The sequence below is a fragment of the Vombatus ursinus genome, unplaced genomic scaffold, assembly GCF_900497805.2.
Source record: "Vombatus ursinus unplaced genomic scaffold, bare-nosed wombat genome assembly UNPS02014808.1, whole genome shotgun sequence".
Classification (NCBI taxonomy): Eukaryota; Metazoa; Chordata; class Mammalia; order Diprotodontia; family Vombatidae; genus Vombatus; species Vombatus ursinus.
In genome coordinates, this window is record NW_020954586.1 from 6,381,142 (window position 1) to 6,407,875 (window position 26,734).

The following is a 26,734-nucleotide window of genomic DNA, read 5'->3' on the forward strand; positions in this document are numbered from 1 at the left end:
GAAGGGAGAATTTTCCAGCTTTCTAAAGAAAGAATTTCTGTAACATCCTTTGGCATGCATTCCTGTCTTGTCCCCTTGACCCTTATACCAGTAAGGGTAAGGAGAATTGACACCATTGTCCAGTAAGCCAAGCCAGGGGACACATTTTGCAAGCTGCCCGCCCTTTCAGAGGGTAGCTGATGATACCATGTGTGTCTGTGCGCACATATGCATGTTTGTGTGTGTGTAAGAGAGACGGGGGGGGAGAGAGAGAGAGAGAGAGAGGGAGAGAGAGAGGAGAGAGAGAGAGAGGAGAGAGAGAGAGGAGAGAGAGAGAGAGAGAGGAGAGAGAGAGAGAGAGAGAGGAGAGAGAGACAGAGACAGAGGAGAGAGAGGGAGAGAGGAGAGAGAGAGAGAATGGGTAGCACTTCCAGGTACAAGCTCAGTCATTCAGAAAGCTGTGTGGGAAGCAAAAATATTACTAGAGGCAGTGAGTAAAGAGGCTATGTCATGGTGGCAAAATGGTGGTGAACGTGCAGCTGAGAAATAAGCAATACAGGAAAAGGGGTACAGAAATCTATCCTGCCCTACAGGAAGACAGGAGAAGGAGATGAGAAGAGGGAGGAGAGAGAGGAAGGGGGGCAGATTAGGGGAGGGGTATGCAGAAGGCATGCCCTCTCTGGGTGGGGGAAGGGCGAGATGGGGGGAAAATTTGGAACTCGAAATCTTGTGGCCATGACTGTGGAAAATGAAAAACAAATTAAAAAAAAAAGAAAAAATGGTGGTGAGCGTGGGCTAATGAATCTGGAGCTGGTAAGGACCTCAGAGGCCACTGAGTGCAGCATCCTCATTTGGCACATGGGGAAACTGAGGCCCAGGAAGGGTAAAGTGACTTGAGTTTACTGGTTTATTTAGAACTGGAAGGCACCCCAGGGACCACGTAGTCTAACCTTGTTATTTTATAGATGAAGAAACAAATGAGGCCAAGGGAGGCTAAGGGATTTACCCAGGGTCACACACATGATAGGTCCAAGAGGCAGGATTTGAACCTAGGTCTTTTGACTCCAAAACCAGTGCTTGTTTTACTTTATTGTGTGTGAGTGTGTGTGTGAGTGTGTGTGTGTGAGAGAGTGTGTGTGTGTGTGAGTGTGTGTGAGTGTGTGTGTGTGTGTGTGTGTAGGGAGATAGATAATTTACCCATCTTCTATCCTTCAGACTGTCTTATCTTTTGCTCCTACTGCCCCTCTTCATTAAACTCATGAAACTAATCAGTGAGCATTTATTAAATACCTATGTGCACTCTGTATCGACACTATGGTAGGTCCCTGGAGTATAGAAACAAAAACAAAACAGACTCTGCCCTCAAGGAGCTTACTTTCTGTCAGAGGAAATAATGTGGGCATATGTAAGTAAATTCAGCATATATACAAAATAAAGGTCATTTGCCAGGGAGGGGAAGCACTGGCAGCTGGGGAGATCATAAAAAGTCCAATGTAGGGGTTGGCATTTGAGTTGAGCTTTGAAGAAATCTAGGGTCTCCAACGGACAGAGGTGAGGCGGTCGGGCATTCCAGACATGGGGGACAGGGAGTGATTCTCCTTGAGCAGAAGAGCAGACAGCGTGAGAAGAGTTTGAGATGGTAGGATGTTGTAGAGAGCCTTGAGTTTCAGACAAAGGCCTTTGAAATCTATTCTGGAGCATGGCTAATATGGAAATGCGTTTTGCATGACCGCACATGTATAATCTGTATCAAATTGCCTTCTCAAGGAAGGGGAGGGGAAGGAGGGAGAGAATTTAGAACACAAGTTTTCTTTGCTTGTCCTTTATTGTTGTTGTTTTAGGTGAGGCAATTGGGGTTAAGTGACTTGCCCAGGGTCACACAGCTAGTGAGTGTTATATGTCTAAGGATGGATTTGAACTCAGGTCCTCCTGACTCCAGGGCCGGTGCTCTATCCACTGCGCCACCTAGCTGCCCCTTTTTTAATTTTTAAAGAAATTTATTCTGGAGGCAAAAGGTAACATCTCAAGCTTTTTCAAGCAGAAGAGTACCGTCATAAGCTCTCTTTCATTACAGTTTATTCTGCCAGCGTACAAAGAGCTGGGTACCTGTTAGACATGTCACATTGTACCATACACTCTGGACTACTTCCCTAGGGGGCGGCCACTATTTCCAGGTTTGAGGGTTATCCTATGGGACTAAAACCATAGCTCAAAAGCCACCACCAGTGAGCCTCCCCTTAACAGTTACTCAGTTGACACAGCTCTAATCTGTAGCATTTATTAAAGTGGCGTAGTGAAAACAGTGGGTACAGAACATTCTCCCATAAACCTAAGGCACCCTCTCCCACAAATATACACAATATCCCTGAGAAGAATGGTAGTGAAAGATACATGTGACCAAGAGATCTCACACCACTCCCACTCAGCCCATCCTTCAGGGCCTTGCAGTCCTTTCTCTTACTCTTCTCATGGAGTCCTCCCACCGTTAGCCTCTCAATGACCAGGGCTAGGTCCCCCTTGAAACTGCAGTTGGCTCTCTTCTATGCTGCCAGAGGTCCTATTACTTAAAATTCCTCATTCCATTAAGTTACAAAAGAGTGTATGTATCTCTGTTTCCTCAAGCTTGCTCTGATTTACTACTAAATAGGATGTCTATCGCTGGGTAAATAGTTCAGCTGCTGCTAGACACTATGACCAATGGCAACTGCCTCACTCTTAGACTGTTCAGCTGTCCTTTAAGACCCAGCCTGGGGCCACCATCAGTATTTTGACTAGTCAAATAAATCTAATCCAATCAAAGGACTTTTTCACACTTCCTAAGGAAGGTAGGGGCAGCAAGGTGGCAACATAATGCATAGAACACAGGGCCTGGAGTCAGGAAGACACTTCTTCCTGAGTTCATATCTGACCTCAGACATTTCCTAGCTGTGTGACCCTGGGCAAGTCACTTCCCCCTGTTTGCCTCAGTTTCCACATCTGTAAAATGAGCCAGGAAGGAAATGGCAAACCACTCCAGCATCTCTGCCAAGAAAACCTCAAATGGGATCACAAAGAGTCGAATATAACCAAAAACAACCGAACAACAACAAATGGAAATGAAGGGCATCAACTCATCTTTACTCTTAACCTGACACCTTCTTATCTTTCCTTTGCTTTCTTATAATTACGTTGGCCATGATCGGAATGGAATGAAGAGGTGGCAAGCAACTGGTCAAAGACCTACTATTCTCCTCGATAGACTCCTCAGAAACATGACACCAATCAAGCCATTTTCCTTTAAGGCATCGCTCCCATTCTCCCTTCCCAGTGAATCCTGCCTCAACTCTTCCAGCTCTTAATGCCCCCCCTTCCCTTTAACCTTGAAATGTACTCATTTGTGTACGTGTGGTGTGCCCTGGTAGTATGGAAGCTTCCCAAGATCAAGGGCTGCTTCTTTGTTTGGTCTTTATCCTCATGGATACTTGTTCCTAGTAGGCTATTAACAAAAAATGTATCTGATGGGTTTTTATTGATGTCTTTTTTTTTTAAAACATCACAACAGTTTCCTCTAGTATCTTTTCCCTTGCACCTCCAAAAAAGTCATGCCATGTAACAAAGTAAGAGGGAAAAAATTAGCAGGGCTGATCAATACATTTTAAAAAAGCCTGAAAATATGAACAATGTGCAATATTTGTGGACCTCTCACCTCCTCAGAGGGATGGGATGGGAATGTCTTCTGATATTTCTTTGTAATTTTGTAACATTCGCTTTTTGTGGTATGTGGCTGTTATTTCCATTTACACTGTTGTGTATGTTACACATTGTACGGATACATTGTGTCTCTTGTTTTCTTGGCTCTGCTTACTTCACTCTGCATCAGTTCACGTAGATCTGTCCAATTTCTCTGTGTTCATCTCATTCATCATTTCTTACAGCATAGGAATATTCCATTTGTTTAGCCATTTCTCAGTTGATAGGCACCTACTTTATTTCCAATTCTTTGTTAACTCAAAAAGTACTGCTATATTTTGGTGTGTGTGAAGACTTCATTCTTACCAATGACTTCCTTCAGGTACAAGCCTAGTATAAAGGAATCTGGGTCAAAGATGTATGGACACTTGAGTTACTTTATTTGTGTGATTCCAAATTGCTTTCCAAAATGTTTCTCTGATTCATAGTTCCACCAACTATGTACAAGTATGCCTATCTTCCTATAGTTCTTCCAACTTTAGTTCCCATCTTTTGTCCTTTTTGCTAATTTGCTGGGTATGAGATGAAAATTCATGGTTGTTTTAATTTGTATTTCTCTTATTATTAGATTTGGAGCATTCTTTTCATATACTTATTAATAGTTTGTAATTCTTTTGAGAATTGTTTATTCATATCATTTGATGGAATAGCTACCCAGTAGACTCTTAAATGTTTGTTGAATTGAACTGGGCCTTCCACCAACCCCACCCCATGATAAAACAGGCCGGAGTCCATCCAACCATGCCAGCCTTCTCCAGGAAGTATTGTTCTTTGTGGTTTACCTTTCCTGTAAGTCCCAGCCCGGTGCCAACCTGAATGATCCTTTGAACTCAATTCAATTTAATGTAATTCAACAAACATTGATCAAGTGAATTCTGTGTCTAGGGCACTGTGCTGGGTGCTAGAGGGATACAAATGGAACCCCATTGGCAGAGACTCTCCAGGCCCAAAGAGTCTAGGGACCCTCTTTGGGAATTTGCCCCTTTCTTGGCTTGTAGTCCCCTCCCAGGAAACCTGGGAAAACATATTAATCCTGTATCAGTTATCCTGAGACTTTCCTGAAAGCCCAGTGGATGGGTTTTGAGGAAAAAGCTTCATTAAGAGAATTATAAGAAGAGGGAGACCCCCTTGCCTAAGTGTACCCAGGCCATTTGAGGTCTTCTGTGGTGAAGTTTCCCCACCTCCATGAGTCCTGTCTTGGCTTGTTCCTGTTGCTAAAAAAGAAGAGATTTGGTGGCTCTTGTCTTTTCTTCTCCACCTCCCTGGCATTCCTCATGACCCCGTAATCTGGGCATCTACTCTACCAGTTTCTCAGGCCTAGAATTGACCTGGAATTCCTAGAATTCTCCATTCTTTCCATTCCATTCCATTCCTATATAAACAGATTTTCTTCCAGTAACCCCTGCTCTCTGGCTCCCCCTTCTCATCTCTAATCCCCCTTCCCCCACCCCCATGGCCATGCAGACTTTTAGGCAAAAACAGCATTCATTTAAAAGCCAGAAAAAGGGGTGCAGTGCCATTTGGCCATGCAAAGTTAAGAGAAAACATGGTCCCCTACTTCATGAAATGTATTGTCCGGTGAACCGAAACTTGTGTCAGGCCTTGAGAGCAAAGTAAAGAAAATGTCAGACCAGCCTCTGCTGGGTCATGCGTGTTTATTGTGCCTATAAGCAAGCCCGGCTGAGCAGGAAGAAGGAGAAGCCACCTGCCTGCCTTGTTTAGACACCTTGCCTTCCCCAGGCCCTCCAGCAGTGTTCCCGTGTCAGATTGGAGGGTGAGTCTCCTCTCTTAGACCAAAGAGTTACAATTATATTTTAAAGTTCCAAAGAGACGGGCTTATTGCCTGTCGATTCTCCCACAAGCCTTCCTCTGAGAAAAGGAAGGGGGGGTGCAAGACCTAGCCAAGATTGGAGAGGTCTTAATCATCAGGGTCTCCCTCGTGGATAGCTAAACTTCTTAACCTACTAGGTCTCCCTCATGGATAACTCAGCAATCAGATTGCCTAATAAGCTTTTTTCAAATTCAAAATAAATCGTTTTTTATTATTTTGTACTTGATAAAACATCAAACATAAATACTTCCATAAAAAGAAGTATACATGAAACCACAAATTTCTAATACACTTAACTTGCATTTTTAAATTCAACATGTTAGTTTCAAAACTATCTTGTTTGTCTATATCTCCTTCAGAATCTTCTGTACTTTTAAAAAATCCTACAGTGACTCTCTTTTCTCCTTACATTATCCCCATCTTCCTTGCATATCTCTCCCCCACCAATTAAAAAAAAATCTCCTTTATGAGAAATAAATTTAGTTGGGCAAACCAAATCCAAATATCAGCCCAGCACCTCCTTCCTCACCTCACAGTCTGGTGGCAGGGAACATACATTGTCCTAGGACCAAGTGATTACTCATTGTTTTGATCAGAATTTTTAAGTCTTTTATGGTTGTTTTTCTTAACATTGTTGTACTATTGTATAAACTGTTCTGATTCTGCTCACTTTGCTCTGAATCCATTTCGTCTTTCCAGATTTCTCTGAATACATCTTTTCATTTGTCATCGCACAATGATATTCTGCTATATGCACGCATTAGTTTATTCAGCCATTCCTCAGTTGATAGGCACTCATTTAGTTCCGAATTCTTTGCTGTAATAAAAGGTTCTGCTGTAAACCCGGGCTTCTTACACGGCTGGGTCTCCTTGAATAATTCAGCAATCATTTTGCCTTCCTAACCAGCTGGGTCTCCCTCTGGGATAACTCAGCAATCAACTTGTCTGCTAAGCTTCTTATCCTAGCATCCAATTTCACATGTCCAGGGCAGCTTGTTAATTGTTGCCTGGCTCCATCTTCTTACCCTCCTGTGTCTGTTTTCTGGGTCTTTCTCCTCCTTTAGATCACAATGTTTTAGGTTGTTCCTCATCCCAGAATGGATCTAAACTGCCCCAGTCATTCTTTCTGGGTGTCTGACCATCTCTAATTCCCTTGCAACTCCTGAGCTCCTAGAGGCCAGGAAAGGCATCTTACTCACCCTTCTCTGCCGTTAGCACAGTTTCTACTTTGCAGTTAGTTCATTGTATTATAGAATCAGAGAAATCAGGCCTGGGTCTTGCTCAATACATCATTATGGACTTTCTTTTACAGATGAGGAAACTGAGGCCCATGGAGAGATTAAGACACAGGTCCAGGGTCACACAGGATTCAACTATGGGTCCTTGGACTCTAATCTCAGGCTCTTCTCTGAGCATGTTTTATTTGGCTGTTTCTTAGAATTAGGCACATTTGTTATTTGAAATATGCAGACAATATTTAACATTTTTGTGATTTTCTTTTTATTCTATTTGGGGAGAAATTATGTCTGTTTGTTTGTTTTTCCCTAAATAAAACTAAAATGGGGTCTGGGTGGAAAATTCTGTCCCTGGGATGATCCTCTTATCATGTGACCACAGACAAGGAACTTAGTTTTATAATCTTGATTAAAGAATTGTAGATGGATTTCCAATAGATGACCAGAATGTCTTGTTTTATGGTAGATATTCTGATCCTCTGTTTGAAATGCACACAACAAAGGTGGGTTGGTGAGTTGTATTGCTGGAAGGACATTCAAATGGATGAGATCACAGAGCCGTTTGAGTATCTAAGTATTTGAACCAAAGTATCCAGAAATCCATGTAGGATTTATTTACAAATTGGCAAGATAGTGTCCCCAAGAGAAAAATTAGTGTGGCAGAGCAGCGTGGAAAAGGATATGAAGGATAATGCCCAGTTTCAGCTTTAAATCTGACTACAGTTAGATAAGAAGTTCCATCTGGGGTGGGGGTGGGGTTCAGAATTGGCTAAGCATTTCTTAATTTCACCAATATTTCTACTGTAACTTCAGGAATCACAGCCATATCCCATCAGTATATGGTAACTGAGGGAGGAAATACATATCGTAAAATGTCCTGGGTTCAAGTGAAAATACAAACATTATAGGACATCTGTTCTTCCTCTCTGTGATTTTGGAGTGTAGCCAGGGTGGCTGGCAGCATGCCTAGGTGACCCTGGGAGCAGACAGCTGCGACTGCCCTTCCCCCCCCCCCCCCCCGTACCTCTGCGGAAGAAGGGCCAGAAGTTAAGAGTACCTCGAAGGACCACGCGGCACCAAATGACACGTTGTCTTTGCACATACTAGAGATAGCAGGGTGGAAATGTTTATTTCACAGTAAAAATATACATCTGCAAGCAATCATTTGTATTTTTTAAAAGGCATATTGGCACAGATAGGAGAAATTATTATAAAATTATTAAAAATCATTTTAAAGTTCAGTTGATTCAGTCAGCATGCCTGATCCTTCTGTTAAGTCTGTATTGGCTCATAGGATTCCTTGAGAAATGGACTGTGAACCTATCTCTTCTGACTTGAATTGGCAGTCTTTCTTTTATAAAAATTTCTCAGTATGAGAAATAAATGAGCCTTCCTATATATAGTATAGAAGAGAAAGAGATAATCAGAACACTGAATCTCTGTTTGTCAAGCTGGCTTTTCCGTGTAAGTATATGATGAGTTCCATGTATCATTTCCAGTGCTGGCCTTGGAGCAAGAACAAATACTTCAAGTCTAATTTGCTTCATTTTACGGAAGAGGGAACAGGGCCCAGAGGCATAAGGGACCTTAGAGATGACCTAGTCCAACCCCTGTCATTTCACAGATGAGGAGACTGAGGCCAAAGAAGCACAAATGCCCCCTTTGATCCTGCAGTTCTTAAGTGTCCGAGCTGGATTTGAACCCAGCTCTTTTGACCCCAAGTCCAATGCATGACCTTAAAGATTCTTGTGCCAGTCTAGCTAGGGAGAAGAGAGCTTGGAAGGTTGAAGGCATAAAGACTGCAAGCCCAGTGTGAGGGTACAGTCTTGATACAGCAGCAGCAAAAAAAGGTCCTGTTGACTTGAGATGCAGTAAGAGGGACCTAGTGTTCAGAAAAAGGGAAGTATTGGTTCCACTCTTGGCTTCAGTTCCACTCAGAACTGAGGATCCACAATTTGGAAGATGGAGGGTGTCCAGAGGAGGGCAGCCAGGAGGGGGAAGGGCATTCAGACAGTACCATGTTTGGATCAGTTGAAGGAAATGGGAATGTTTAACCTAGAGAAGAGAAGCCTCAGGGAAGGCAAGATAAGCATCTTCAAGAATTTGAAGAGCCTTCCATGGAGGAAGGAGTTCACTCATTTGGACAGAGGGCAGTGAGTGGTAGGAAAACTTCCAAGAGTCACATTTAGGCTTGATGAAGGGAAAAACTCCCTAACAGTTGGAGCTCCCAGAAGTGGGATGGGCTGCCTTGTGGTCTCTAGGGTCACTACTCACTGGGGGTCTTCCAGCAAAATCTAGAGGACCGCTTGTCCAGTACGTTGTTTCAGGGTTTCCTGCTCCAATATGGATTAAACAAGATGGCCTCTGAGGTCTCTTACTGTGCCTAGGAAATAGGAGCTAGCCAGGGTGCTGAAGTTGTCTCAACTTTCTCCTGCTTTCATCATCACTCTGCTTCGAGGACATGTAGGGGTGTGGGTACAAACATACTCAGAAATTAGATTTTTCTCCCCACCCCCCCAAATGTGAAAGTCGGCACCAGTCATATTTGGCCACAGAGCTGGGGCTCGCTTTTTTTCTTCATCCTGATGCCTCTCAGGGGCCTCGGATGAGACTCTGCCCTTGCCTGAGCATGAAGGAAGCAAGTTTGGATGTCATGGCCTTCAGATTCTCCCCTGGCTCAGCACTGGGAAGTCTTAACATGGCCTCGTGTCTGTTTCCACACCCCTTCCCTCCTGCCTACTTCCAGTCTGACTCTGAATCCTTGCCAACTCTGATGATGGTCCCCAAATTCAATACGGCAAGCAGGGTGCGGTGGAGGGAAGACTGGATGTGGCGTTAGGGCCCTGGATTTGAATCCCACACCTGCCACTCACTGCCGCGTTGTGTGGGACTCAGACTAAGGACTCTAAGGTGGGCCTCCTCCGCTCCACACCTGTGACCCCATGAACCCTTATATCCCTTGTTTGTTCCGCTTAGGTCCTGAAGCCCTTTCTTGCGACGGGACTGTGCTCACGCATCCTCCCCGGTTCTCACGCACACCCATGGCACGATGAGCAGCCCTCAGGAGCAGCTGAGCTGGTCTTCCTCTCCCACCTTGACCTTGAGTGAGAACAGGGCCTTTGGCGGGCTTCATGACGAGCGCACGTCCCCCAGGAGCCAGCCTTCTCCCAAGCTCTTTGAGGAGGTGGGAGAGAAGGGGGTGCTGCGGGCCGAGCTAACAGAGGGCCTGAGCAGCCCCGTCGCTACGACAGCACTGACCAGTGTCAGCGAGGACTCAAGGGACCAGTTTGAGAACAGCGTTTTGCAGCTCAGGGAACAAGAGGAATCTGAGACGGCCCCTTCTCAGGGCAACGGTCACGCGGGCGACGGAGAGAACACGAGCGGCGCGGAGGACGTGAAGATCCAGTTCAGCCGGTCAGGCAGCGGGAGTGGCGGCTTCCTCGAAGGCCTTTTTGGCTGCCTGAGGCCTGTCTGGAACATCATAGGCAAGGCCTACTCCACCGACTACAAGCTCCAGCAGCAAGGTACGTGTGGGAACGGGGAGCGGCCCTCTTCCTTCCTTCCTGTTGGGAGCACAGAGCCAGAGCTGGACAGGGCCTCGGAGGTCAGCCCTCTCGTTTTACAGAGGGGGAAACTGAGGCCCAGAGAGGGGTCTGGGCAGCACCACAGAGGCTAAGCCCAACCTCACATTTTACAAATGAAGAAATCAGGCCCGGTGAGGTTAAGCAACTTCCCTAAGGTCGCACAGTGGCTGAAGGGCAGAACCAGGATTTCGGGCCAGGGCCACTAAGTCCAAACCCATCCCTCTTGCTGCTGCTACCGCCACGACCTTCTGGAGGTCACGGCACTTTTGGTCTTTGGGCAAACCAAAAAACTGAGGGCACATGCATGGGGTGAGCTTTGGTTCTGCTATTTTCTGTCTGTGTAACCTGGGGCAGGGGACTGGACCCCTCTGCCCGTCTGTGAAATGTCGATGGCTCCAGCGTCCCCTTCAGCCAGAGAGCTGTGATCCCGTCTGCCTGTGAATGGCTAGGTTAACACATTTGCCTCTTTGTAGGGACAAGCCTACCTCCAGATTTTCTGGGGCAGTGTTGAGCCTAAGAAAAGAAGGTTTATTTTTAAGACACCATCCTTTGTCAGAAAGCGTGCCAAGTTTTGGTTCAGAGAATATGTTTACTTTGCCTATTGGACCAAGTGGATGTCTCTAAAGATATTCTGGGCTCCACAGAGAAAACATAAAATAGTCATAAAATGCTTTAGCTAAGTTGAGTTCAACTGGCTTCATAAGGTCGTCTCTTAGAAGTGACAACCTGCACTGTCTCCTCAAACTCTAAAGGTCTGTGACTTGATAGTTGATTCATCTGTCAGCTGAGAGACAGACTCGCCTATTCAATTCAACGAGGATTTATTAAGTCCCTACTAAGTGCTAGGTGCTGGGCATACAAGACAAAAATGAAGCCGTCTCTGCCTTCAAGGAGCTGACATTCTCCCGGGGGTGTGCAAGGTGTGCACAAGTAGATATATGGATAGATGGATAGACAGCCAGACAGATAGACAGACAGACAGATAGATAGATAGAATAGAGAGATACGAGTAGATAAATAGATATGGGTAGGTAGATGTATATACCATACACATAGATTTTGTTGTTGTTGCAGACCTGTGATTTCATCAGTATAGGAGACTCGGAGGATCGTGGAGCCAGAGTTGGAAGGGACCTCAGAGGCTCTTGAATCCAGTCCCCTTATTTTACAGATGAGGAAACTGAGGCTCCTAGAGGTCACATGGCAATAAGTACCTGAGGCAAAATTTGAACCCAGGTCTTACGGACTCCCAGACTCCAGCCATCAAGTCCTGCTGCTTCCCACAGATAACTTTTTTTTTTTAACCTGGATCCATGATTTAATGGGTACAGAGAGCTCAGCACAAGGGAATTTCAGGAAAGAGAGAATACTGGCAAGAGGGCAGGAATCAAGCCCATGCTCTCTTGACTCCACCAGGGCTTCAGAACCTTGTTTGTGGGTATCTTGGACCCCTTGGGCAGCATCGGGTGAAGCCACAGGACACCCCTACCACCCACCCCTACCACCTTCTCAGAATTGTGTTTTTAGATAAGTGAAGGAAATGTGCAGTTTCAGTGAGAGAGCAATGAAAATCAGGATCGAATTTTTTCCCATCTAAGTTCACAGACTCCCTGCAATCTCTCCCCAGATGCCAGGTTCACTTAGCAGGGCTCCCTCCCTCGAGCCTTTCCCTGCTGACTCTCCAGAGGACCCCTGCCCCACCCACCTGCCCCTCCTCAGGCCTTGCTGGGATCCCCTGCCAGGCAGAAGGGCAGCTGGCGGTGGCAAGGAATTCCACAGAGATTTCCCTGTCAGGGCCCTCCCCCATCACTGCTTCTCTCCAAGTTGGGAGGACCCAGGTTTTAAACACTTCCTCCTCCTCTTTTCTTCCTACATAAACACAAAGTCAAGTGTTTGCTCAGCCAAGTTCAATGTATTTGGTTTATAAAGTTGTCACTGGAGCTACCAGAACCTTAGAACTCTGTCAGATGGCCCTGATATCTCCCCCTGAGGGTGTTCCCTTCCATAATGCAGATTTCAGCCTGTGCCTGCCCATCTCTTGTCCACATCTTTCTCTGCGTTTGCCAGAGCGTTAGAGAAATCCACCCACAGTGGGAAGGAAACCTTCCTTGCTTTCTCCTGGCCTGTGAGAATAGCTGGGGAGGACTCAACTTGTCCATCGGTGAGCCTTTCTCTTATCACATGACCCATGAATCCTCTTTTATTTTTTAATCATGTATTTCTTTCCCTTCCAAAGCTGGTCCTGCAGAGTTCTTTGTTTATAATGGGCAGCGCCCATGCCCTCCATATTCCTCTCAATTGCCCAATGATAATAATGATAGTTAGCATTTATATAGGACCTACTGTGTGCCAGGCATTATACTAAACACTCTGCAAATATTATCTTGCTTTATTAATCCTCACAACAACCCTGCAAAATTAGTGCTGTGATTATCCCCACTTTACAGTTGAGGAAACTGAAACAAACCAAGGTTAAGTGACTTGCCCAGGGTGTCTTAGCTAGTAAGTGTCTGAGACTGGATTTGAACTCAGGTCTTCCTGCCTCCTGATGCTCTACCCACTGCACCACCTAATGTTCCATGACCCACAGCCATACCAACAGATAAAGACCATCTAACCCAAGCCCCTTACTTATCAGAGAGATGGGGGCGAGTTGACCAATGTCACACAGGCAATGAGCCAGGATTAGAGCTCAGATCTTTTCGCTCCTCATCCACTTCCCTCCCCACCACAGAGATGCCCCTGAAGCCACATTGAGTCTTCATTCCTTTCACTGGTTCTCTTATCTTCTTTCTAGTCTCCCCTTTCTGGTACCCCCTAAGTGTCCCCTCATTAGAGGGGTGGCGGCTAGCATGTCTTCCCATTGGCCTGATACTTCCCTCTCCCAGGCAGTTCTGCTTGCCCCACCCACAAAAGAACTCCTACTTAAAGGCTGTGAGATTGTCCAATCAAGTTCCTTTCCCGTTGTCTTCCACAATTAGGAATGTGACTTGTTTTTATTTAAATTTTGTCCCGTCCTGGCTGGGTCACTGGACAAATGCCTTCCCTCTCAGTGTTCCAGGCAAGTCTCTGAGAGTCTTAAATTATAAAGAGGTGTGACCTGCAATGACGGAGAGAGGTCTCTCACATGGAAACTCCCCAAACCAAAGATGTTCTAGATGCCAGCCCCAGCCCCTAGCCCTAGCCAGTTCCTAACCTAAATTTAGAAACCTCAACAAAAACAAATATGAAGATATACAAATAGCAAGAAAAGTCAGGGGAACTGGAAACTGTGCACTTCTATTATTGATTTCTTAAAAAAAAATAAGTTTTGTACAATGTTGACTTTAGAAGGGGTGAATGGGGACTGTTGAGGAGAGCTGAAAGTGGGACTGGTTATATAGTGCAAACACCATGAATTGTACCACTCTGGATCAGAAGAAATACAAACTCATTGTTTATTTAGGCAATTGGGGGTAAGTGACTTGCCCAGGGTCACACAGCTAGTAAGTGTCAAGTGTTTGGTCTAAGGCCGGATTTGAACTCAGGTCCCACTGACTTCAGGTCCCACTGACTTCAGGGCCAGTGCTCTATCCACTGCGCCACCTAGCTGCCTCCAAGCTCATTCTTAAAAAAAAAAAAGTACATGTGAATCCAGGAGGTAAATGGCTAATGGTTAGAAACAGGCAGTTTCCAAAGGAAGAAATGTAAACTGTGAACAGTCACATAGAAATTTGCTCCAAATCACTTATCGTAATCCAAATCAAATCAGAACATCTTGGAGGTTTCACCTGGTACCCATCAGATTAGCCACAGTGATAAAAGACAGAACTGTAATGTGCTGGAGGGGCTGACAGAAGAGAAGACAAGCGCAGTAACCGATTGTTGATGGAGTTGTGAAATGGTGCTCTAGAAAACCCTGAGTCAGTGGCCTTGAAAAGTCCTTAAATGGCACAGAGCCTTTGACCCAATGATGCTTCTCCTGGGCTCACAGCCTAAGAAGCTCAAAGACACAGGGAGACATCCCGTGGAGGGATCTCGTGGATCACAGGGATCCCTGAGGCTGGCCAGCTAGCGCAACCTTCTCATTTCCCGGTGTCTCAGGACCGGTCCAAGGTCGCCCAGGTTGTGAGCGCTGAGGAGAATCACCTGAAGGAAATGGGGAGCTTCAATCTGGAGCATGACTGCACCAGCGGCGTGCAGTCCAAACAGAAGTAGAGGCCACCAGGCGGTACACAGGGATCTCAGGGGGACACGTGTTTTCTTAGTCTTACAATGTATCGTTATCTATGCTTTATTGTATTTTTGTTCCTCTTGTTAGATATCTCCCGGTTGCGTTTTAATCTGGTTTGGGTCACACTTTTGGGAGTGTTGTGGGCCACGTTCCTGGACCCCCAGCACATGTTTGGCACCTCTGAGCTGTCTTCTAGTGTTTGAAGGCCTGAGGCGTAGAAGGAACAATGAGCAAGGTGGAGAGAGGCCACTTAGGCCCAAGAAAATGCTCTCAACCAGTAGTGCTGTCCACATGGAAATTGTGGACAGTCATTATTATAATGTGGTTGTTTTATGAAATATAATCACATAAAATCACCAGGTTGTTCTTGCCACCTGCGTGGCCTTGTCCAAGTGGAGGCCTCTCACTGGGCCGTCTCCTTAGCAAAAGGAGGCTGTTGGATGAGATTCAATTCAGTGAGATTGTAAACATTGAAATGCTTTGTTTTCACAGCGTCATCCCCTCTCCCCACAAAAACACAGCATCTTCCCTTAGAAAAAAGTCAGCAAAACTGCCTCCTTGAGTGATTCCACCCGGCATGCCTGTCACTCTCCATTTTTGTCCTTTATGGTTTATTAACAGAAAGGACGGACCTGGGCTTTCCCTCAGTACTTGGACCTAAAATTGGCCCTCGTGCTGGGCCTCAGTTTTATTGGCTTTTAGACCCATTTTCCTTTACCTTCTTACAATTTGTACATTGCTCGTTGTCACCAGATGCAAGTCTCCCCATGTGGCTTTGAATTACTGACGTTCATTGTTTCGTATGGTGCAGGAACATCCCATTCCCTAATCATTGGGCACAATTTATTTTCAGGTTTTGGCTATGACAAGTAGTGCTAGCATCTAATTATGTATGTGCACATGACATGTCTACATACATATATGCATGTACCCACATGTGTGTTCATTGTATATATATATATATGCACATGTGTGCACACACATACAAATATATGTATATGTACACACACTGACAGACAGACACACACATACACACTATGGCCCCTTTCTTTCTGACATTGATTTCTTGGCTACAAATCCAGTAGTGAAATAGATTTAGCAAGGGCACAAATAGATGAGTTGCTTTTCTTACATTGTTACAAAGAGTTTTCCAGAATAGCTAGACCAATCCTCTAGCAGCAAATGAATGTGCCCATGTGTTCACAGCCCCTCTAACATTGGCTTTTTCCAATTTGTACCATTTTTGCCAGTCTGATTTAGTGGTCTTCAAATTTGCCTTTCTCTGACAATTGGGGATCTTAAATACTTTGTTCAGGTGGTTGAAAGTTTTCCTTTGACAACTGTTCTTATCCTTTGGCCAGATGAACAACTTGAATTTATTAAAGGCCTTCCTTGTGTTAAATGGTAGGGCTACAAAGACAAAAAAATGAAGCCGTCCCTACCCTCATGGAATTTCTGTTCTACTGTGAGAGTATGACCTGCACACAGACAAATACTACACCAGATAGGGAGTGACCACCAGATAATGTGCTTTTGGAATATTAGAGAAGGAAGGGAAGTCTTCATCTAGGGTAATTGGGGAAGGCTTCTCAGAGGAGGTGATCCCTGGACTGAGCCTTAAAGGAAGAAAAGAATTCTGGGGCAGGGAGGTGATGCTATTTTGGAGTGCATTTCTGTCATGGGAGGACAGTCTAAGCCAGAGATGTCCAACACGATGCCTCCCCTAAACTCCCTTGGGCCGCCCAAACCAAATTAAAATGTAATTGGGAAAAATTTAACAAAGTAAAGAGAAATACAGTAAAATGTAAATAATATTACATTTTAAAACTAAGTCAGTGTGCGGCAGCCAATAGCCTTAGGTACAGTTTAGTGGGTTTCATTTCTAGTTGAGTTTGATACCCCTGGTCTAGGAGATGGCGTGTTGAGATCAGAAAACAGCATGGAAGCCAATCTGACTGGAACATAGAGTTTGTGAAGGAGAATACTGTGAGATGGGGCTGGAGGGGTGGCATGGAGTCCATCGTGGAAGGCCTTATTTGCCAGGCTCTGGAGGCTCCAGGGAACCACCAAGAGTCTTCTTAAATAGTCTATGATTCATTCTCATTTCTGAATAAACATTTAACTCTGCAGGGTGGTTAGGAACCCTGTAAAATAAACCCCACCACTGATGTTAGGGTGAGCTCGGTAGCCAGGGAGATGAGGCTGGGGATTGGGACTGCCGAGGGCAGGTGAGTCTGCACATGAGTCACATAGGGAGAAGCAGCAAAGAGGCCCAGGCAGCCCCAGAGCCACTGAAGCCCAGCCCTCTGCTTTCGGAGGGGGTTTTCTCCAAGGCCAAAAAGGCCAAACCTTCCTGCTTTGCTGTAGATCCTTCCAACTGCCTCTTGACTCAGCACTGCTTCTAAAGCAAGTCCAGGAAAAATCCATCATGATTTCACTTAATATTTCTGGGGTTTGGGGCAGCACTAGTGAAAAGCTTGGTGAGTAGGAGGTAAAAATGATAGGTTAAATTTGGTTTAAAAAAAAAAATCTGTGTATTTATTCTCTCTTATTGCCAACCCTCCCTAAGTTACATGGTGGACAAATGAGTCTGGTGAACGAAGGACACTGATCTATCTGTCCAACCACCTCCCTATTGCTCTGGGTTTCAATATTGGTTCCAGTTCTAAGACATATGAAGCATTATACACAGCAGAGCCAGGCAACCGGCCCTGCTCAAGCCTTTGCATATCGCCCTGAGCGGTGGGCTGAAGGGAGGGTCTGGGGAGTTTTACACGTGGGTGGACCAAGGGAGCCAGAGAAATCTTTATAAACACAACAGTACAGGGTAAGCAGGCCCTGGCCACCGATAAATAAACCAATCAAAATGAGAATGAACGGAGGGGTTGGTAAAATTCTTTTGTTTTGAGGGCTGAGTGTGAAGGATTCCTAGTCATTCCAGCTATTGGAACCTACAGATCTCACTCCTCCCTCTGGGAAAGGGATGTAGCCTGAGCTGGTCGCATTTCCAAACATCATCAAGAATTGCCTGTGTAAGTGTAGGGTTAGTTGGGCAGGGACCTTGGGAGAATCACTCAGGTGACATCTTTAGGGTTCAGTGTCTTCCTCATAAAGTGAGAGTCTGACTCGACGTCCCGTGGGGTGCTTCCTTCAAACTCCAGCCCTGTGACATCAGGAAACGGCAGGTCTCTGGCTAATGCCCACATCCCCCTGCTCATCTTTCACCCACTGCTCACCCTTCACGGCTGCAATGAACAGTGAGTCGGTTTCGTTTCAGGGATAAAACTGTACCTTCCCAGCTCATTGGATCGAGGAGTTCTACCTTGGGGGAAAGAGAACAGTAATAGCATTTTCACCTGAAAACCACTGGAGGCAGTGCAGTCTTCAGACTCCAGATGCTTTAGTCACCTTCAAAGTTCCGGCCAGGCACCACCGCTTTCTCCTTCTTTAGATTGTCGTGTATTGATTTATCTGCCCACAGGGTGTGTCCTCCCAGGAGAACACAAGTTTCTTGAAGCCAAAACCTTTCATTTTTTCATTTTTGTCTTTGTATTCCTGGAATAAATAGGCACAGTGCCTCTTTTTCATTCTTTATCGTAAGTCTGGCTCTCTGGGAGAGGGAGAGGTGGGGGTAGAATACATTGGGTAATGTCGTTGATGTGAAAACGAAAGATATCAAGAAAAATTCATTCTGAAAAAAGCATTTGGGCCAGGCGACCTCTGGTCCCTTCTGGCTCTAAATCAGTGAGACTCTGGTGACTTAGTCTGTTTTCTGTAATCGTGGATTGACCCCAAACCAGAATCCAAGTGTCAAAGTTGGGTTTCCCTTGCCATGACCTAGAGGACAGCCCTGCCCCAAGCAGGCCAGGCCGCTGGGAGAGGACGGTGCCTTAGACAGATCTCTTCATACCTGTCTCTCCCTTGTGCGCCCAGATACTTGGGAGGTGCCCTTCGAGGAGATCTCGGAGCTGCAGTGGCTGGGCAGCGGAGCCCAAGGCGCCGTCTTCTTGGGTAAGTTCCGAGCCGAAGAGGTGGCCATTAAGAAGGTGCGGGAGCAGAATGAGACGGACATCAAGCATCTGCGGAAGCTGAAACACCCCAACATCATCGCCTTCAAGTAAGTAGGAGCCGGGCCTTTGCCCAGGAGCACACCCACCCCCGGGGAGAAGGGGAAAGAGGCAGCGGGCATTCCCGCTGGAGTCCAGTCGAGGTGGGCTCCAGCTGTTCAGTCAGTGAGTGTTTCGTGAGGGGGGGGCCACGGATGGGCAGCTAGGGGGCGCCACAGGGTGCAAAACACAGGAAGACTTGAATTCAAGTCCAGCCTCAGACACTTACTCAGCTGCAAGGCCCTGGGCAGGTCACTTCATTTTTGCTTGCCTCAGTTTACTCATATTTAAAAAATGAGACTAATAATGGTGCCTCCCTGCCAGGGTTGTCGTGGGGATCCAGTGGGGTAATAATTGTAAAGCCCTTAGCACAGTACCTGGCACATTGTAAGTACTTTATACGTGAGTTATTGTTAGTGATTCTCATTACACGGCAGAAGTGTGGCACGACCTAGTCTGGCCCTCCAGGCGCTCGCAGTTCAGTCAGGAGATAGTACCATTACCCGGCGTGTGCTGTGGCTCGCTCAGTCTGACAGTGAATGCTCTTGGGGTGATGGGAGGAGGAAGCAGCTGCAGCCCTTGTCCCCATTTCACAGATGAGGAAGTGGGCTCATCAAGGCAAAGGGTCTAGCACAGGGCCGGCCGGCCCCTCCACTCCCCCAGGATGTCCCAGGGCGCTGCGCGCAGCTTCGTCTACTTCTGGGCCTTCTCCAGCTTCAGTCTTTCATTGTTCCTGGGGTTCCCCCTCCTCCCTGGGTGGATCTCTTGAGTCTCTTTGGGGCAGGCTGGAGGGCGAGGGCGCCTCCGCATCTTACAGGCCTCATTCACCCAAAAGGGCCACATAACTCCATCCAGCCTGCACTGGACAACAGAAGACTCCTCTTTGGGGAATGGGTTTTGGGCCATGCTTACAAAGGAGGTGGAGATGGGCCCACATTCATTACCTCCTCCTTGTATGCTGCAAGCTTTGTCCTTTTCTGTAAGGCAGTGTATCTGGAGGTGGTGCTTCAATGGAGCACTGGGCCTAGAATCGGGCCTTCTAGGCCCGAGTTCAAATCCGGCTGCAGACACTCACTAGCTGTGTGACTCTGGGCCAGTCACTTCATTTTTTGATGTCTCAGTTTCCTCAGTGACAAAATGGAGGTGATCGTAGCACCTCCTTCCCAGGGTTATTGTACAGATCCAGTGACAGCGTTGTAAAGCACATTGTGGGAAGCTTCCTTTATGATGAAGAGAAAAGAGAATGTTCTGTAAACCATAGGCCAGTGAGCATAACCCCAGCTCCTGCCAAAGTTCTCCCTTGGGTCCGTCCTGAGCTGCCCACTCTGTTCCATTTTTCTAAAAACGTCTGTTTTTCTCCCCGTGGCAGCACAGTGCGATGGAGAAAACATTGGTTCCGGAGTCCAAGGACCTGGGTTCGAATCCCACCGCTGCACCTTACTCCCTGGTTGATGTCCTGTTCACAGTCTGTTTTTCATGCTGTAAATAAAACAAGGGGGTTGGGCCAGATCACCGGGAAGAGCCCTGCCAGTTCTGCAGTTCTGGCGGGAGCTCCCTGTGCTGCCATACCTCGCTCTGCCGGCAGGTGGCTCTTTTCCTCCCCACAGCGATCGTTTGGATGGGCATCATTGGTGCTTCTAGCTGGAGGCTCACCCCCCTCCTCTGAGCTGACCTCTGAGGGTTTGAACTCCAGGATCTGCCTCTTGTCTGTGAATACCAGCTGTGTAACCCTTGATTACCCTTCTTTTCATTTTCCTCACCTGTGAAAGTGCGGGGGAGGTTAGGGCAGATGACCTTGAAGGTCCAGTAGCGGCTAACAGTCTTTGTCTAGCATTAATCGTCTTTGAGTCTTTGGAGGGTGGGCTCAGAGCTCATCCAGAATGCTCATTCAGTGCCAGCTGGTGGCAAAGCTACAGAGAACATGGAGCTGAAGATTCCACATCTATTAATTCTCTTTTTTTCTTTGTTTTGTCAAGGCATTTGGGGTTAAGTGACTTGCCCAAGTCACACGGTTAGTAAATGTCAAGTGACTGAGGTCAGATTTGAACTCAGGTCCTCCTGATGCCAGGGCCGATGCTCTATCCACTGCACCACCTAGCTGCCCCCTATTAATTCCCAAGGAACATAAGACCTAAGGAGGGGCAGAAAACATCTTCAGGCTCATTTGCTCTTCCCACCAATCCTGGGAGGGCAGGCATTATTTGTCCTGTTTTATAGGGAAGATAATAGTGTTCGTATGGGAATCGTGCAATTTTTCAGTCATGCCCGACTCTCTGTGACCCCATGTGGAGTTTTTTGGGCAATGATACTGGAGTGGTTCGCCATTTACTTCTCCAGCTCATTTGACAGATGAGGAAACTGGGGCAAACGGTTAGGTGACTTGTCCAGGGTCACACAACGACGAAGTGTCTGAGGACGGATTTGAACCCTTGAAGATGAGTCTTCCTGACTCCAGGCCCAGCACTCTATGCGCTCTGGCGCCACCTAGTGGCCCTATTGTTCCATCGCAGAGAAGCTAACAGGCTGCCTCAGTACTACAACTCATTAGTAATTTGCTAGGGCCATGGCCGATCCCGTTCATGTTTTATCTCCAAAACCTCCTGGACTCCCGGGCTGCTTCCTTCATATCTCAGCTAAACGCCCCCACCCTTCTATGGGAAGCCTTTCCCAGACCCCTTCATGCCAGTGCCTTCCCCCTGCTGGTGATCTCCAGTTTGTCTCCTCTATAGCCTTGTTCCTATGTAGTGGTTTTTATGGCATCGTCCCGCCCCAGCCTTTGGACTTGAGGGCAGCCACTGTCCTTTGCCTCTGAGCTGGAGGTGAGGACCGAGGACATGCCTGGGGCGGGGTCCACAGCCAGGGCCAGGAGTGGTGTTTAGTGAGCACCACTGAGCGCGTGGACTTCGGGGGAGGTGCCCAACCCAAGGCGAGGCCTCTCCTGACCCCCTCCCTGCCGGCTGCTGCTGTCCCCCTCTCGAGTGGCTCTGGGACCACCGGTCTGTCCCTCCCCAGAGAAGCGCTGCCAACCCCACCGAAGGCACGCTGCAGAAAACCCTGGGCTTGCCTCATCTGTAGTTATTCGGCGTATGTACACACACACACACACACACACACACACACACACACACACAAAGGCTGAAAGCAAACTGCTTCCATTTTCTCTTGGCATACTCAGTGCCCAGCCTGGCACAGAGTAGGTGCTTAGTCAAAGATATGGATTGATTGATTGATTGATTGATTGATTGACTGATTGACAGACTAGAAGGTCTTTGAGGCCAAGGATAGCCGGTGGGGCTCCAGCGCGCAGTAGGATGCCGGCACTCGCAGATTCTCCTAGCTCATTGCTAGTGCTAATAATGATGTGTTTCAGGGACTCCCTCCACCATTTGAAAGTGACCCTGTATTAACGTCGCTGGGTCTTTCTTTTTTCTTGGAAGGGGCGTCTGTACCCAGGCCCCGTGTTACTGCATCATCATGGAGTACTGCGCCCACGGGCAGCTCTATGAGGTCCTGCGAGCTGGAAGAAAGATCACTCCCCGGCTGCTAGTGGACTGGTCTACGGGGATCGCCAGCGGCATGAATTACCTCCACCTCCATAAGATCATCCATCGCGACCTTAAATCCCCCAAGTAAGTGGAGCCGGAAGGGGAGGAGGGAAGGAAGAGGAGGACGCAGTGGCAGGTGGGGGTGGGGGGCAGGGAGCGCAGGGAGGGCGCCCTGGGGCGTTCCCACGTTTGAACCTCGGGGTCCTCTTGGCCGCCTCACTCCTTTGAGTGGGACACAGAGGCCCAGGGAGGGGATGGAGCCTGCCTGGAAGGCCAGGGCCTCGGCCTCCAGACCTAGCATTCTTTCCACGTCGAGTGTTTGACTGGCTTTGGCTCAAATGGAGAGGATGAGTCCTCCCAGGAAGGGTCCCTGGGCCCCTGGGCCCCTGTCGGCCGCTTCCCAACCCCCACGGGGGACCGTTCTCCACAGTCTTTGTTTCTCACTTCCCCTACGTGGCGGCACTGAAAGCTTCTCCTCCTCCAATGGGCACCGTCTGTGGCCTTGGGGCGACAGCGGATGCTTCAGAAAGAGCACCGAAAGTGGGGTGGGATGAGCTGGCCTCAGACCCCTGCCTGGCACTTGCTACCCTCGGGCCCCTGAGCGCTTCACTTCCAAGCGTCAGTCCGAGGCAGGATTTGAATTCACAGCCTCCTCCCTCGAGGTTCAGCACTCCCTTCACTGCATCCCCTAGTCCCTACTGAGCTAATGATACAGAGGAACATTTGTGGAGTGACAGGGTCAGATGAGATGATGTCTAAGGGCCCTTTCTGGACAAACCGATTATCCTGCGTCCTCTACTCTGTGCCAAGAAGTAGGGATCGAATACAAAAGGGAAGTCTGTCCCTGGCCTCAGGGAGTTTACATTCTAATAGAAGATGATGATGCCAGAGGAATATTTGGGTCTGGAAAGGTCCAGGGATGGTGACTGGAGCTCCAGGGAGGCGGATTACCACACCCTTTCTAGTAGCGGTGACAGCATTGAGGTGATTATGGGTCCAGAGCTGGAAAGGGGCATGGGGGTGGGGTTAGGTACAGGCCTAGCAAAGAGGAGGCTGGGAAGATGATGGGGGGGGGGGGGATAAAAGTGAAACATAGCTGGGGTCAGCCTGGATGTGAGCCTGGAGGCCCTCATTAACCAGGACTGCAGGGCTCCGGGGCCCTAGGGCAGATCACTGACTTAGAGCAAAAATCAAAAGTAACTTCAAAGTGGGAGAAAGGATTAAGATGAGAAAACAGCCCTGCATGCAATTACAACAGCTCCAACCCAACCTTTTTAAATCAGCCTTGGACTGAAGAAGCAGGCAATGGATAAAAGTAAAAACAATTTTATGAAAAATGCTTAACCAATGTAAAACAATTGTCACAGCAAGGAGACCCAAAGAGCCCAGAAAAGACTTTAGCCCCAAACCCTTGATCTCCTTGCCAAGAGAGACATGGCGGCCAAAGGCAAGGCTGGTCTAAGACACAAGCTCATTTGGAAAAGAATATAGAGGATGGTGGTGGAAGATGGTCACCAATGTTACTCAGTGATAAATGGCTGCAGAAGAGAAAGTCACCCTGGGGAAAGCTGGGAAGATGAGTCCACCAAGCCAGTTCATCCCGACGTCAGGGACAGATGCTGGTGTTATTCTTCGCCTTTGATGGTGATGGGCCTCCCATTTGGAGTCTCTCCTCCCTGGGTTATGATGGGGCCATGAGAGTTGCCCTCCAGAAAATAATGGGAGGAAGAGGGCCTGGACCAGACTGTGCCTGCACAGAATGAACCCGAAGAGGAGGAAACACGGGCTTGAACGGCCCTCGTGGATCCGCTTTCCCAAGCTGACCAGGAGGATTCTGATAACGGGAAGTCCCCTACAGCTTACTGCTGTAAGAACGTGACTGTGAAGACGTCAGTGTCGGTGCCTTTTTGCTGACACAGGCTCTCCCTGGTGTAGGTCAGGACCACCTCTTACCTGGGACCACTCCAGGTGCTCCCAAACAGCTGCCAGAGCAGTCTAACACCAGGTTCTGATCACGTCACTCCCCTGCTCAGACTTCTGCCTATTCACAACCCCCCACACACACACATTCTCTCACACACTTACACATTCACATACACTCTCACATTCACAACACTCTCACACACAGTTTTTCTCACTCTCACACTTACACACACTCTTACACACATACTGTCACAGCACACTCTCACACTCTCACAGTTTTTCTCACACCCACTCACAATACATTCTCACACACACTCTTACACACACACACACACACACACCCCACAGCACTCTGTCTCCCACTTCCTTTGCCTTGGCACAAGTTATCCCTCTTGCTTGGAACTCATTCCCTACTTATATTTGCCTGTTGAAATCCTCATCGTCGGTCCATGAAAGCTGCGTCCCGGGGCTGCCTTCTCCAGGAAGCCTGCCCTGACCCCCACACTCTGAAGGGCTCTTTCCCTTACCTGTTCTTCTTAGACTCATCTTAGGCATGCATGTGTTCTAGGTACCTAATGAATATTTATTAAATCGAGTCAGTAATGATAGATGAGGCTGCAGAGTTCTCAGCCTGGAGCTGGGAAGATCTGAGTTCCAGTTAGGCCTTAGACACTAACTAGCTGGGTGACCGTGGGCCAGTGGAATGAGCTCCCCTGTCTGCCTCAGTTTGGTCATCTATAAAACAGGTAAAATCTTAGTATCTTTTCCCCAATGTTGTGAGGTCAAAAGGAATCGATATTTGTAAAGTGCTTAAGTGCTATACCAATGCTAATTATCTTTATTATTAATTATGAGGGCTGGCACCTGGAGGAGGGATTCCTTTTGTTCATGTTGGCCTTGAGGGCAAACTGCAGGAGTGGGTGAAAGTTGCAAGTAGACAATTAGTCTTAATGTCAGGAAAACCTTGCCCATAGTGAGACCTCTCCCAAAGCGGGCGGGGTCACCGTGGCCGTAATGAGCTCTCCATCACTGCACCACGGAGGTGCCCGTCGGCCCAGGTCGTCCCCTCCCAGCACCAAAGCTTCTGAAATCCTATAGTTTGTCTTCACCAACACTGGACCAAGGCCATTTTCTCGTCTGGCTAAAGCAGTTTGTCCACGTTTTAGATGCCCACAGAACAAAGCAGTCCTGAGCTTAGGTTGTGCCTGCCCTGGGTCAGATGCCCATCTGTGCTGTCCTGTCTCCACACTTGAGAATCCCCAGCCCTGCTCCCTCATTGCCAGTAAATGGTCCCTTTCCCGGGGAGCACTCCGAGGGGTGTTACCCCCTGAGCAAATGGGCCTCATTTGAACCAGATTATGAGATTTTTTTGCTTAGCAGTTAATAGTGGACTTACAAGTGTGCAGGAAGCTGTAAGTGTGGCATTTGAATCCCCAGGAGCTCAGCAGCCGTAACCTGAACTCTGCAAAGGTAGAACCAGACAGAAACCCAGACTTCCATCATTTCAGGGCTTCCCCAGAGCGAAGGCATTCCAAGTCCAAAATCCTCCGTGGGCTTATCTGCATGGCATCCTGGCCTCTGGGGTGTCCACGTACAGCTGGCTGCACCCTCCAGGCCCCTGGGGCTTGACCTTCCAGTCCTTGGGAATCACCTCCAGTGCCTGAAACTGCGAAGGACAAACACCACAAAACAGAAACAAACACCCCCAGGCTCATTTCTCAGAGCTGAATGAAAGAGAGCTAGGGAGGGACGTTCTTCAGCTCAGGGTGTCCATGCTACGGATCAACTGGGGTCTTCACTCACTGGCCCGAGCAGAAGAGGAGAAGAGGAGAAGACTGAGTGACTCAGGCTGGCCTGGGGATGCAGAGGCCTCCATGGTGGGCAAACTGGACATGCCCCAAAGACCTCTCAGAGGCACCTACATGTTGCCCAAACTTGGCACGGCTAGACCAGCCCGGGTTCCACACAAACTCCTGTTTGGCAGTTAGAGATGGCGGGTCCCTCAGCTTTGTGAGACAAGGATCTGAAGCAGCCTGGCTTTCCCGGCTGATTTTAAAGGACTCTTCCTCTGGAATGCTCTCAGATTTTCCACATAATATATAATATATAATATATAATATATAATACATAATATATAATACATATATAATATATCCTTTCCCACCTCTGTGCCTTTGCCCAAGCATGTACTTTGACCAGATCAATAATGCACCAGTTTCTAAACAACTTACCTCAATTCCTTTTTGGGACAAGCCCTGTCCAATACCTGAAATGCTCTCCTACCTCACGCTTGCTGCCCACAGGTACCATCTCCTGCAGGAGGCCCAATCCCGCCAGGTTTGAGAACACCCTCAGTTCCTTTGTCCTTACTCTGTATAGACTTTCTAACTAGTCCCCTGTGTTGGCTGTATTCCGTGCCCCTCCAGAGTTGAATGTGAGGCACAAGGTCCAGAGGACCTTGTCTTATGTCCAAGTTTGTAGCAGAATGTATACCATACTCTACTCTACTATATTATATACTATACCACTGCTGTGCTGTGCACTGTGCCGGGCGGGTGCTCAGATCATGCCTATTGAGTTGCATTAAGT

The 26,734-nt window shown here is 47.6% G+C and overlaps 1 protein-coding gene across 6 annotated transcripts in view; it reads left to right on the forward strand.

Annotated features, from left to right (window-relative positions):
• The window catches only part of MAP3K13 (mitogen-activated protein kinase kinase kinase 13), a 191,839-nt gene that overhangs the window by 151,867 nt on the left and 13,238 nt on the right, over positions 1-26,734 (forward strand). For all 6 annotated transcript variants that reach the window (XM_027875296.1, XM_027875295.1, XM_027875299.1 and 3 more), the window contains 3 exons: positions 9,751-10,298; positions 18,505-18,688; positions 22,115-22,306. In XM_027875296.1, the coding sequence (XP_027731097.1) occupies positions 9,824-10,298; positions 18,505-18,688; positions 22,115-22,306 (851 nt within the window). In that variant the 5' untranslated portion in view covers positions 9,751-9,823. The remainder of the gene's footprint in view (positions 1-9,750; positions 10,299-18,504; positions 18,689-22,114; positions 22,307-26,734) is intronic.